This window comes from Peromyscus maniculatus, chromosome 19 (genome assembly GCF_049852395.1).
Source record: "Peromyscus maniculatus bairdii isolate BWxNUB_F1_BW_parent chromosome 19, HU_Pman_BW_mat_3.1, whole genome shotgun sequence".
Taxonomy (NCBI): Eukaryota; Metazoa; Chordata; class Mammalia; order Rodentia; family Cricetidae; genus Peromyscus; species Peromyscus maniculatus.
Window position 1 is genome coordinate 21,560,611 of NC_134870.1, and position 12,204 is coordinate 21,572,814.

At 42.7% G+C, this 12,204-nt stretch overlaps 1 protein-coding gene across 16 annotated transcripts in view; it reads left to right on the forward strand.

Moving 5' to 3' along the window:
- The window catches only part of Sap130 (Sin3A associated protein 130), a 97,392-nt gene that overhangs the window by 38,219 nt on the left and 46,969 nt on the right, over positions 1-12,204 (forward strand). For all 16 annotated transcript variants that reach the window (XM_042263972.2, XM_042263974.2, XM_042263973.2 and 13 more), the window contains exons 4-7: positions 301-459; positions 1,877-1,988; positions 3,314-3,438; positions 6,209-6,333. In XM_042263972.2, the coding sequence (XP_042119906.1) occupies positions 301-459; positions 1,877-1,988; positions 3,314-3,438; positions 6,209-6,333 (521 nt within the window). The remainder of the gene's footprint in view (positions 1-300; positions 460-1,876; positions 1,989-3,313; positions 3,439-6,208; positions 6,334-12,204) is intronic.

The window sequence follows — 12,204 nt, forward strand, 5'->3', positions numbered from 1 at the left end:
GTTCTGAGAGTGAGAGGCAGGATTATATAGAAGACAAGGCATAGAGTGTGAGCAGTACAAATCTGGGCTTTAGTCCCAGTTCTGCTTTGTACTTTATGTGTGGCTCTGAGTAAGATGTTTAGTCTTGTTTGTGCATTTCTTCCTCTGTACTGTGAAAATGCCATTAGTTCTGCAGAAAAGCTATGATGCTGACAGGTCTCATCTCGTGGGCCGCTGTCCAGATTGGATCGGTGTGCTTTTAAAGTAAAATGTATCACAAGAGCAAAGCTGTTGACATGTCTCGTGGTTTTCTGTTTGCAGCCACCCCCGAAGCCCACCATGCCTAGCCGCCCCATTGCGCCTGCTCCCCCTTCTACCATGTCCCTTCCGCCGAAAGTTCCAGGACAGGTTACTGTCACTATGGAAAACAGCATCCCTCAAGCTTCAGCCATTCCTGTGGCAACAATCAGTGGACAACAGGTATTTCTCTTCCTAATTTGTTATTTTCTAACTGCAGTTCCAAGCTGTTGATCATGATATGTGTAACTCCAAGAATACATTAGGCACTATCCTAAATAATTAAATGGTTTCTGATACCCACGGAGAAACCCAGGCTGCTTAGTAGGTAGGCTCTGTCTGCTGAGCGTATACTGTGCTGGGCACTACCTTCCTTGTAAATCACAAGTAAGTCTGGAGCAGTCCATGCCCTAGAGGAGGTATGGTCCCCATGTGCTTGATTAGAAGGGAACAGTACTGAACAGTGAGAACACCTCCCAGCAGTGTTGTTGAGAGTGTCTGAGGTTTTCTTGGAGGATAGTAGATGTGCATCTGGGGCTGGCAGGTTCCCTCAGGTAGCCGCCTCATTGTGAACATTTATGTTGAAGACTCTTGTTTTAACTTGAAATTTTAATTCTATTATGTATAGTTGACGTACTAAATTGAATTATAACGCTTATCTGTGAAGAAACTAAATCTCAAAATTCTTTGTGTTCTCAAGAAGATTGATATTACAAAAGGTGCCCTTTGTTGTTTTCGGTTTAACATCTTACTAAGTAATCTCAGAAATCTAGGAACGGCACCTGAGTTGTACTCATCTCGTGTGCTGGAGGACTCAAGGGGTGAGCTGGGAACGGAAAGGCAGTATCTCTTGGGTACTAACTGACATGTATTTAGAAATCTTCAATAACGTAAATAATGGATATAAAGATCTGTATAAATAATAAAAATAGAAAGATGAGCATAGTGGTGCACGCCTTTAATCCCAGCACTTGGGAGACAGAGGCAGATGGATCTCTGTGAGTTCAAGGCCAGCTTGGTCTGCAGAGCGAGTTCCAGGACAACCAGAACTACTAGTGAGGACAACCGCCCCCCCCCAAAAAAAAAAATAAAATAAGAGTAGGAGATGAATCAGCCTGTTAACAGGAAAAAGAAAACAAGTGTGAAGGAGTGATGTTGCAGAGATGAGTAACTCCAAGTAGACAGTCAGATGGCTGATCTGATCCTGGGATCTAGTAACTAGTTGGGACTGCTGAAGGATACTCACTCCTAACATGCTTGTTGGCAGGGTAATTATTATAATGCAGTAGATGAAAAGGTAGTAGCTAAGTGATCTCAGAGCCCATTTCCCATGGGGTACTTACTTCTGGCAGTTGAAATTGGGTCTGCTCAATGTGGAATCGCTGTAGACGATACTCACTGTCCAAAAGGAATGACCTGCTTCAAGAGTTAGATCAGCATACAGCCCTTGAATCATATATGCTTTTGCCCTGGAAATCCCCAAAACAGCAAAGGGGGAGGGGTCTAGAGAAACCCTGACCCAATTTGAAGGAAACTGATTTCTGTAGATAATGGCTAAGACCACTCTTGTGAAAATTGCATTCTACCCCGTTTCTTCCAGGGGCATCCCAGTAACCTGCATCACATTATGACTACAAATGTTCAGATGTCCATTATCCGAAGCAATGCTCCTGGGCCCCCTCTTCACATTGGAGCTTCCCACTTACCTCGAGGTAACAAACACACATTTTGTTCAAATTCTGGAAATATTGTAGCAGATGCACCTTTGATAAAAGACAGGTGACAGAGTGTGTACACAGTCAACCTGAAGTTACAGAGCAGTAAAGAGAAGCCTAAAACAGTACAGATCTTAACATGGTCTGTTGTGCGTTTCTTAGAACGAGTCTGTGTGTGGAAATCTAAAGGAAAAGAAATTTTGTTGTCATTTTGAGACAGTCTTCCTAAGTAACCCTGGTTGGTCTCAGACTTGTGGTCCTTCTAAGGCTTCCTCCTAAATGCTGATTATAGGTACACACCACCACTCCTGGCTGTTGGTTTTGTGTTGTGTTGTGTTTGTGACAGGGTCTTGCTGTGTAGCCCTGTTGGGCTCGGAACTTGGATAGCACGCTGGCCTCGAACTCACAGTAATGGCCCTACCTCTACCCTCCAATTACTGTGATTGCAGGTTTGAACTCACACCTGGCTTCTAATGTTTTTTTAAGTTTACTGAAAATATTAAATTTTTTAATATTCGTTGCAACAAGCTTAATTTATTCCTTCAAGTACGTTATAGTAGGTTGTAATAAATTTAAGGTATTTTAACCTTCTATTAGAAAATAAAACAGTTGGAGATTGTTGAGGAAAACCAAGCTAACAAAACCAGGTTTCCTCGGTCCTAGCATAACCCAGCAATTTACAGCATGTCATTCTCTGACTCTGAGGTCTGTGGTATCAAAGCTACCTTAATGGAAATGCCTTTTGACAGTGTTGATGCCTGCACTAAGGGAACAAAGGCAGCCTGAGGAGGTGATGTATGTATTACTAGTGACTAAAGTGTTGAAGATTAATAAAAATCTAGACAGTGCCACCATACGGTACGGCACCAAACGAGATTGTTAATTATGTCCTTCCTAATTGCAATTTAAATACAAATAAACAGTTTTTCTTCTTTTTTTTTTAAACAATTCTTTTTTAAAAAAGCTCAACTTTTGAATATATATTTTCCTTGTGATCAAATAAGAAGTGTACATAGACCAGGCAGTGGTGGCACATGCCTTTAACCCCAGCATTGGGATGGCAGAGGCAGGCAGATCTCTGTGAGTTCCAGGCCAGCCTGATCTACAGAGGGAGTTCCAGGACAGGCTCCAAAGCTACACAGAGAAACCTTGTCTTGGAAAAAAAAAAAAAAGAAGAGGAAGAGGAAGAAGTGTACATAGTATACTGGAGCTGAAAATCCATATGCTGTCCAGGTTTTAGCAATTATGCCTTCCTGTAGAATATAATTGGCTTTATTAAGTAATGTCTGTAGGCTGTACTGATAATTTTTTTTTCTTTTCAGGTGCAGCTGCTGCTGCTGTGATGTCCAGCTCTAAAGTAACCACAGTCTTGAGGCCAACTTCACAGTTGCCAAATACTGCTACGGCCCAGCCAGCGGTACAGCACCTCATACACCAGCCAATCCAGGCATGTTAGGGTCAGGGGTACTTGACCAGCATGGCCACAGTGCCTTACCATAGCTGAGCACTCTGCCAGACGCTGAGGGAGTCCATAGCCTCATAGCTGAGTTACTGCTCTCAGTTGAGTTCTCGAGGCTGGAAGAGTTTGGAGGATGCCCTTGAGCAGTACAAGCATAGGGCAGGGATGATAAGAATTGGTTGGAAGTAGAAGCGAGACAGCTGGTGCTAGAAAAGGGAAGAGAGACGTGCAGGGAGCAAAGACGACAGTGGCGGCTGCAGATAGTGTTTACTGAGGGCTAGCTCAAATGGAGGAGGACTGTCGTTTGGAAAGAGCTCTGTGAACACCTAAAATTCGTATGTTCCTTTTAAGCATATAAATAAATACTTGCCTTTTCGGCCAGTTCAACTACTAAATGCATCTCTGGTCGTACACCCCCTCCCCGCTTTTCATATTGAGAATCAAACCCAAGGCCTCTTACATGCCAGGCAAGCGCACTAGTAGCTAAGCTACACTTGAACTTCTTTAATTCCCACTTTTATTCAAGGAATTCTGCAGTGTCGGTACTAATAGGATTACTCTGTATCAGAAAGAGATGAGGTGCAGAAAAGACAGCTCAGCAGTTAGGAGCACGAGCTGCTCTCCCAGAGGACCCCCGTCCATTCCCAGCATCCACATGGTGGCTAACACCCATCTGTGACTCCAGTTCCAGGGGATCCAATGCCCTCTTCTGACCTCTGCATGCCCTGTGTGCATGTAGTGCACAGACATTCATGTAGGCAAGACACCCATACACATAAGATACAAGTTGTTTTCAAATCTCAAAGGAGCCGGCGGTGTTGGCTCATGCCTTTAATCCCAGCTCTCAGGAGGCAGAGACAGGCGGATCTCTGTGAGTTCGAGGCCAGCCTGGTCTACAGAGCGAGACCCAGGACAGGCAGCTGTTACACAGAGAAACCCTGTCAAAAAAAAAAAAAAAAAAGAAAGAAAGAAAGAAAAAATCTCAAAGGAAATGTAAGAAAAAGAGAAAGAGAAGATTTAGTGGTGTTTCTGAATTAAGGACTCGAAGATGCAGAGTATGAACTTGATTTTGTAGATAGTAGATACTGTAAAATGTGATCAAGTAATCTTGAGATGCATCTAGCTTAGTTACATAGAGAAGGTGGAAATTCTTTCAGCAGTCAAAAAAAGTAATATTTGTGAATTAGATGGTCTTTAAAAAGCAGGTGTGACCTTGTGTAGTGGTGCATACCTTTAATTTCAGCTCTTGGGAAACAAAGGCAGACAGATCTGTGAGATCCAGGCTAGCCAGACCCACATAGAGAGACCCCGTCTTAAAGGAGAAAACCAAAAGCAGATGTGGTAGGCCATGTCTGTGATCTCAATACATGGACGGTAAGGCGGACACCCAAGTCACAGAGCTCACTCGTGGAGGCAAGAGAAGCAACAGTAGCTCTAGCGTGAGGAGGGCAGCTGTCCACAGTAGGAGCCACGGATAAGGCAGCCGGGAAAGTCAGGGTGAAAATGGGCAGGGAGCGGGCTCAGCCAGTAAAAGCATTTGCTGCCAACCTGACGACCTGAGTTCACTTTGGACCTACATGCTGAAAGAGCATAAGTTACCCTCTCACACCACACCCAGGTGTGCAGTAGCACGTGCATGAGGTGTAAATATATGCACACACACACAAAATAATTAGAAAGTGCACAAAATACTTTTTTAAAGGGTGGTCAGGATTTGGTGATTTAATTGCATCTATGAAAGTCAGGAAAAGGGGTGAATCAGGACTTGGGTGATAAGAATCAGGACAGCGGACAAATGATCGATGCTATTATGGGGCTCCCTTTTCAGACTTCACCACACCAGATAGAGTAATAAGGGTGAGGACCAGATGTTTGTATGAAAATGTGGAAAGCGTGGGAACACCTGAGGTTCCCCCCTTGGAGCACCTTGACTTTTGCCCGCATAGCCTGTCATCCCCTTAGCCCTTTGCGTCCTAATTTGGCCTGAGAGCCAACAACTCCAGCCAGTGGCCTCATGGACCCTCTGTGGAAAGCACTTGAGTGTGTGACATTTTAAATGTCCACTTAGCATCATAGTAAGCTATAGGAAAGCCGTGCCAAACAGTTAAATCCCAGTTTATACTTTTACTATAGTTTTATTAAAAAGTCATGGGCTACAAACAAGATAGGAGTGTTTGTTTGTATTGAAACAGTCTCACTGTGAACTCCTGGCTGGCCTAAAATTCTCAATGTAGACCAGGCTGGCCTCAGACTCACAGAGATCCACCTGCCTCTGCTTTCACAGTGCTAAGAATAGTGGCTTGTACAAGCGCACCCAGTATAAAATAGGAAATTTCCCTGCCTTGTTAGCAGTGCTGGGAATTGAACCCAGAACTTTGTATTTGCTAGTCTTCCACTCCGCTGCATGTGTCCTGCTCTGCCTTTTGCTGTTCTTTCCCCTATCCCCACCCCTTTGTTTCTTGGGGTTTTTTGAGATAGTTTAGGTAGCCCAGGCTTAGCTCAAACTCACATCCTCCTGTCTCAGCCTGCTAGGATTACAGGCAGGCACCAGAGTTTCTGCAAATGTGTTTTTGTAATTCTGACCCTTGTCTTGGAATAACACACCTAGAACAGATGTTATGGTGATGAGGACTTAGTTCCAGCTGGGTACAGACATACTCATCTGGAGTCAGTTGCAAAACTGAGTTTCAGTGTTTGGTTTGCTATTTTTATTTTGTTTTTTGCTCTAAGTGAAATACTCTTTTTTTCTCCTCTCTAGTCTCGTCCACCTGTGACCACCTCCAGTACGATCCCTCCTGCTGTGGTAGCCACGGTCTCAGCCACCAGAGCTCAGTCTCCAGTCATCACTACGACAGCAGCACACGCTGCTGACTCAGCACTAAGGTACAGGGCCGTCCGGTCACTTCCCTCATTTAACTCCCTAATTAAAACGCTTTTTTCTAAAGTGTACTCTAGATCAGGGCTTCTTAAATGTTTTCTACCCAAGAAATTTTCACATGACCCTGGATATATAGGTATATAAAGTAAGTACAGAAACCAAACATTTACTGGTAATAAATCTTAACAAAATGTATTTTAAGGTGCTGGAGAGGTAGTTCAGCAGTTAAGAGTACTTGTTGCAAATGAATGAATGCTTGCTACTCTTAGAAGACCTGTTTAGTTCCCAGGACCCATGTTGGGCAGTTCACAACCACCTACCTGTAACTTCATCTCTTCAGAGCTTAATGCCTTCTTCTGGCCCTCAAGGGCACACATACTGAAAATAAATCTTTTCTTTTCTCTTTTGGTTTTTCAAGACAGGGTTTCTCTGGCAGTCTTAGAACACACTCTAGACCAAGCTATCCTTGAACTCAGAGATCTGCCTGCCTCTCCCTCCCTGAGTGCTGGGATTAAAGGTGTGCGCCACTACCACCTGGCAATAAAATAAATCTTAAAAAAGTGAAATGTATTTTGAAACATTTCTTTAGTATATACATAATTTCACCATTTTTTAATGATGAATGTAAGCTTCGATACTAAGGAAGTGGATGTGCTTATTTATTTTTACATAAGGAATTAAATCTTGGCTCAGTACTTCTTCAGCTGTCAGAGCATCTTCAAAATCTTACAGAGTTGGTTGATACTTTGATTTTATAATTGTCAATGCTGAGAGAACCACTTTATATAATATAGATATCCAGAATGACAAGTATATTTGGGGCCATTTGCAGGATTGTTGGTAATTCTATTCTAATCCCATAAATTATAGCCATAATTCATTTTGTTTTTGGTTTTTTGTTTCATGAGTATGAATGTTTTGCCTACATGTATGTATGTGTACCACATGCATGCCTGGTGCATATGGTGGTCAGAAGAGGGCATTGGGTCCCCTGGAACCGGACAGTTGTGAGCCACCATGTGGTTGCTGGGAACTGAACCTTGGTCTTTTGCAAGAGCAGGCAATGTTCTCAACGGCTGAGCCATCTTGCCAGCCCCTTTATTTGTTTCTTAATGTACAAGGTAATAGCTTTCCTTACAGCTGTGTCCACACGTGATGCATGTGTATATGCGCACATGAGCATTTGTGAATGGCACATGCACATTGTGAATGAACGGGTTAGCTTGCACCACAGCATATGTGGAGATAGAGGACAACCTCAGTGTCTGTTCTGACTTTCTACCTTGTTTGGAACTAGGTCTCTTACTTCTTTCTCAACATATACCAGACTAGCTGGTGCATGGTCTTCTAGCAATTCTCCTGCCTCTGTCTCCCATCTCTTCCGTAGGAGCACAGAGTTACAGACGGTCAACCTACATCTGATTTTTTGTGAGTTGTGGAGATTCTTATGCTTGCACAGCATGTGCTTTTTCCACAGACTTCTCTCCCTGGCCTCTGGCTTTGGTTTTGATGATCTTCCTCATTCTTCTCCCTGTCCTCCCCTCCCCACCACATCTTGTACTCTTCCGTCCCTATAGTTTCCTTTCCACATTCAATCACATGTGTGCTGCTGTTCTTTCTCACTCTAGCTTCGAGACTTGTGCTCACACACCCACATGTACACATATATCAAAATTAAAAGCAAGGATCTGTAATTGAGAATGTACCTGTCGTTTGAATCTGGGTTGCCTCACTTAATGATTTCTAGATGCATTCAGTGTCTTGCAAATTTCATTCTTTATTACCAAACAAAACTCCATGTGTATTGTGTACTACCTTTTTGTTATCCGTTTATCTGTTGATGGGCAACTAAGCTGACTCTAATTCCTCACAATTGTGAATAGAGCAGTAATAAATATGGTTATACAAGTATCTCTGTGGTAGAATAGGGGTCTTGGGAATATGCCCAGGAGGGTTTAGCTGGGTCTCATGGTGGTTGTATTCTTTAGTTTTTGAGAACCCTCTACCCTCTATTCTTCCATTTTATCCATCCATCAGCAGTAAGGCTCCCCTTCCCCCACATCTCCATCAGCATTTGTTACTTGTTTCTCTTCTATATATATAAAACATTTCATTTACTTATTTGTGTAGCTGTGTGCATGCCAAAGTGCACATAATGAGGTCAGAAGACAGCTCCATGTAGGTCCCAGAAATGGCACTCAGGTCATGAGACTTGGCAGCAAGCACATTTACCCTGAGCTGTCTTGCTGGCCCATTTGTTTTCTTTTTTCCTTTTTTTTTTTTTTTTTTTTTTTTTTTTGGTTTTTCGAGATAGGGTTTCTCTGTATAGCTTTGCGCCTTTCCTGGAGCTCACTTGGTAGCCCAGGCTGGCCTCGAACTCACAGAGATCCACCTGCCTCTGCCTCCCGAGTACTGGGATTAAAGGTGTGCGCCACCAACGCCCTGCCGTCCATTTGTTTTCTTGATGATAGTGATTTTGACTGGCGTGAAACAGAATCTCCCAAGTTTTAATTTGTATTTCCCTGGTAGTCATTTGTTTCTTCTTTTGAGAACTGTCTGTTCAAACCATTAACCCATTTATATATTGGAAGTTTATTTTAGTTGCTGTTTGCTATTTGTAGTTCCTTATATATTCTATATATTAACACCATGTCTAAAGTATAGCTGGCAACCGCCTCCCCCCACTCCCAGTACGGCAAATGTTTCCTGTGCTGTATAGAAGCTTTTTAATAATATGTAATTCCATTTACCAAGACTTGAGGTTATCAAACTATAATTTCCAAGTCAAGCAATCTAACACAATATAGAGACATCCTAATTTGATATTATATACTAAGGAGTGATAAGAAAGTACTTAAAATCTTCATTTTTCCCTAAATAAACCAGTATGTTTTTGTAAGAGCAGAAAACTGTATGTACAGTAAAACAGTGAAGATCTCAACATACTTTCTTGACCATGACACAAGCTGTTTTGGGCCTTGATCATTGTTGTTGCCTGGCATTAGCACATAGTAGTGCAAGGTGCAGGTGTTGTGTGTTCAGAGGACTGAAGAGGGGTGTTCTCAGGGGAGAATTCATCTAGACTGAAGGGAATCTAAATTCCAAAAAGGGTTGAAGATACAAGGTGTATCTCTTGCTGCAGACAAATTACAAATTGCATAGGTACAGTGGGATGGTTGGGTGTTTGAAAAGGGATGCTAATAGAATGGAGAGATTGACAGGAGCCAGGTGCTGTGGTGTACTCCTGTTGTCTTAGATACTCAAAGTTAAGGGAGGGAATCACTTGAGTCTAGGAGTTTGAGACTAGCCTGGGTGACATAGGAACCTGTTTTTAAGAAAAACTACAGAGCCTTAGACATTGTCTGGTTAATGAGGAATGATTGTAGAGGCTCTTTGTTAGTGAATTTGAGTTACTTTAGATTTAGTTTTACTATTGTTAAATATGTGATTCTGTGTAGGTGTGTGCATATGAGTGGGGGTGCCTACAGAGGTATCAATACCACTGGAGATGGAGTTACAGCAGGTGTGATCCACCTGACATGCCTATTAATAATCCTCTGGAAGAGCCGTGGTCCTGGTGTGAGCCCCCATGTCTCGCTTTGTTTGATTTAATTTTGTTTATTCTAAGTGAACCATTTGTGGTTTGTTCTTCTCATAGCCAAGGCAGTACACTGAGCTAAGAGTAAACTTCTAAAAGACCCAGTGTCCTGTGTTAGTTTTCTTGGCCACTGCTTCAGCTTTCCCGTTGAAGACGGACCACTCAATGAGAAAGCATCTCTCTTCCCTGGGGCGTCACATGTTCCCTGTGGTGCTCCACTGACCTGTGGTACGATTCCTGGGCGAGCCTGAGACCCTTTGCTCCCAACCCTTGAACTAGTCCAGATGCTGCTTCACTGCCACCTGATTTCACCAGCGCAAAGCAGTCAGGAGGCTGAGGCAGGGGGATAGTAACTTCAAAGCTAGCGTAGGTTATATAACATGTTGGAAGCCCGCTGAGCTGCATAGTTAGACACAGTCTCAAAACAAACAAAGGAAATTTTACTTTCCTATGCCACTTGGTGGGAGGAAGTTGACCACCTTATTATTTAATAATAAAATATTAGACAACTTGTCAAGTTCTACAGCAGTTTCTACTTGATGGCCTCACTTGATGACTCTGAATGCTTTTGGTAGAGGAGTTTTCACCAAGGACTTAAATGTTATATTTATTGACTGTCTTAAAATACCCAACACATCCTTTTTCCCCTGATTGTCCCAGAAGTTGACTAGTGAATCTCCTCTGAGCTGCCTTGTTTTTCTGTCTTGTTTTTCCCACTCTTCTTTGGATGACCATTAGTCTTTGAGGGCTTCTTTTTGATATGTGATATCACAAGCTCACTCACTTTCCCTGTTCTGTGGTTTTGAAAATAGCGATTTCTCCAAACATGCTGTGGTCTAGTGAAAATAGTATTTAGGGTCTAAGGTCTAGATTCTAAGGGGGCTCATTGCTTCTAGGGTAGCATTCCTTTGAGGCTTTTTCTGTGAACTAAGATTTTCAAGTGAATAATATTACAAATTTTTCCTTTCTTAGGTGGAAAAAAAATATGTGTGTGCCTATGAGTGTAGGTGCCCACCTATAAGAGTAGAAGACAATAGAAGATGGCCTTGGCTGTCTGTCAGTCCTCAGGCACCACACATCTTTTGTTTGAAATAGGCTCTCTCGCCAGGCGGTAGTGGCACACGCCTTTAATCCCAGCACTCGGGAGGCAGAGGCAGGTGGATCTCTGTGAGTTCGAGGCCAGCCTGGTCTACAGAGTGAGTTCCAAGAAAGGTGCAAAGCTACACAGAGAAACCCTGTCTCAAAAACAAAACAAAAAAAATTTAAAAAAAACAACAAAAAAAAGCTTCTCAGTTTCATGAAATAGGCTCTCTCATTAGCCTATAACTTTATGTAGGCCAGGCTAGCTGGCCTTTTGTGCTTTCAGGGATCTACCTGTCTCTGCCTCCAAGCGCCACGTGGGCCCTGGGGACCTGAACGCAAGTCCTCATGCTTGGAAGACAAACACTTTATCAACTGGGCCATTTCCTGGCTTGCTTTCTTAGATTTCATATTTATATTTATTTTCCTTACACTGAAAATGTTGCTTCCTTAAACCGTTAACATGAGCTCTTCATCATATGATATACCAAAGCTTCCGAGTAGTAAGTCAAAGCTGTAAGTCTGTAAGCATGTGTATGAGTGTTTTGCCTGCATGTATTCATAAATATGTGCTCCACAAGGTGGAGACTAGGAAAGGGTGTTGGATCCCCTGGAACTGCAAGTAGAGACCGTTATGAGCTGCCATGTAGGTGCTAGAAACCAAACCAGAGTCCTCTGCAAGAGCAGCAAGTGCTCTTAACCACTGAGCCATCTTTCTAGCCCCACCTTTTGGGGGTTTGTTTTGTTTTTTTGAAGATGGGGACTCACAGCCAAAGTTGGCCTACACATATAGCCAAGGATGACCTTGGACTTGAGATTCTCCTGTCTCTACCTTCCAAGTGTTGGCACTACAGACATGCACCACCATGCCTGGTTTTTACAGTGCTTGTTATTGAACCCAGGGCTTTGGACATGCTAGGCAAGCACTTCAACTAAGCTGAGTCCCCAAAGACACTGTCTTCCTAAGGCAACCTGTCACAGCTTTTAAAATACCGTTCCAGCGTTTGTGTATGCAGACACATTCAAATTCAGGTTCTTATTTTATCCTCTTTACCCCTAAAGAATGTTTAATTCTTTATCCTGCTGTGCTTTGTGATTTTTTTATATAACACATTGAAAGCTTTCTGTTCCAAAAAATAAAATTCTGTCATATTTAGTAGAACCATAGCAATCCTTTATAAATGATTCAAAGTGTGTC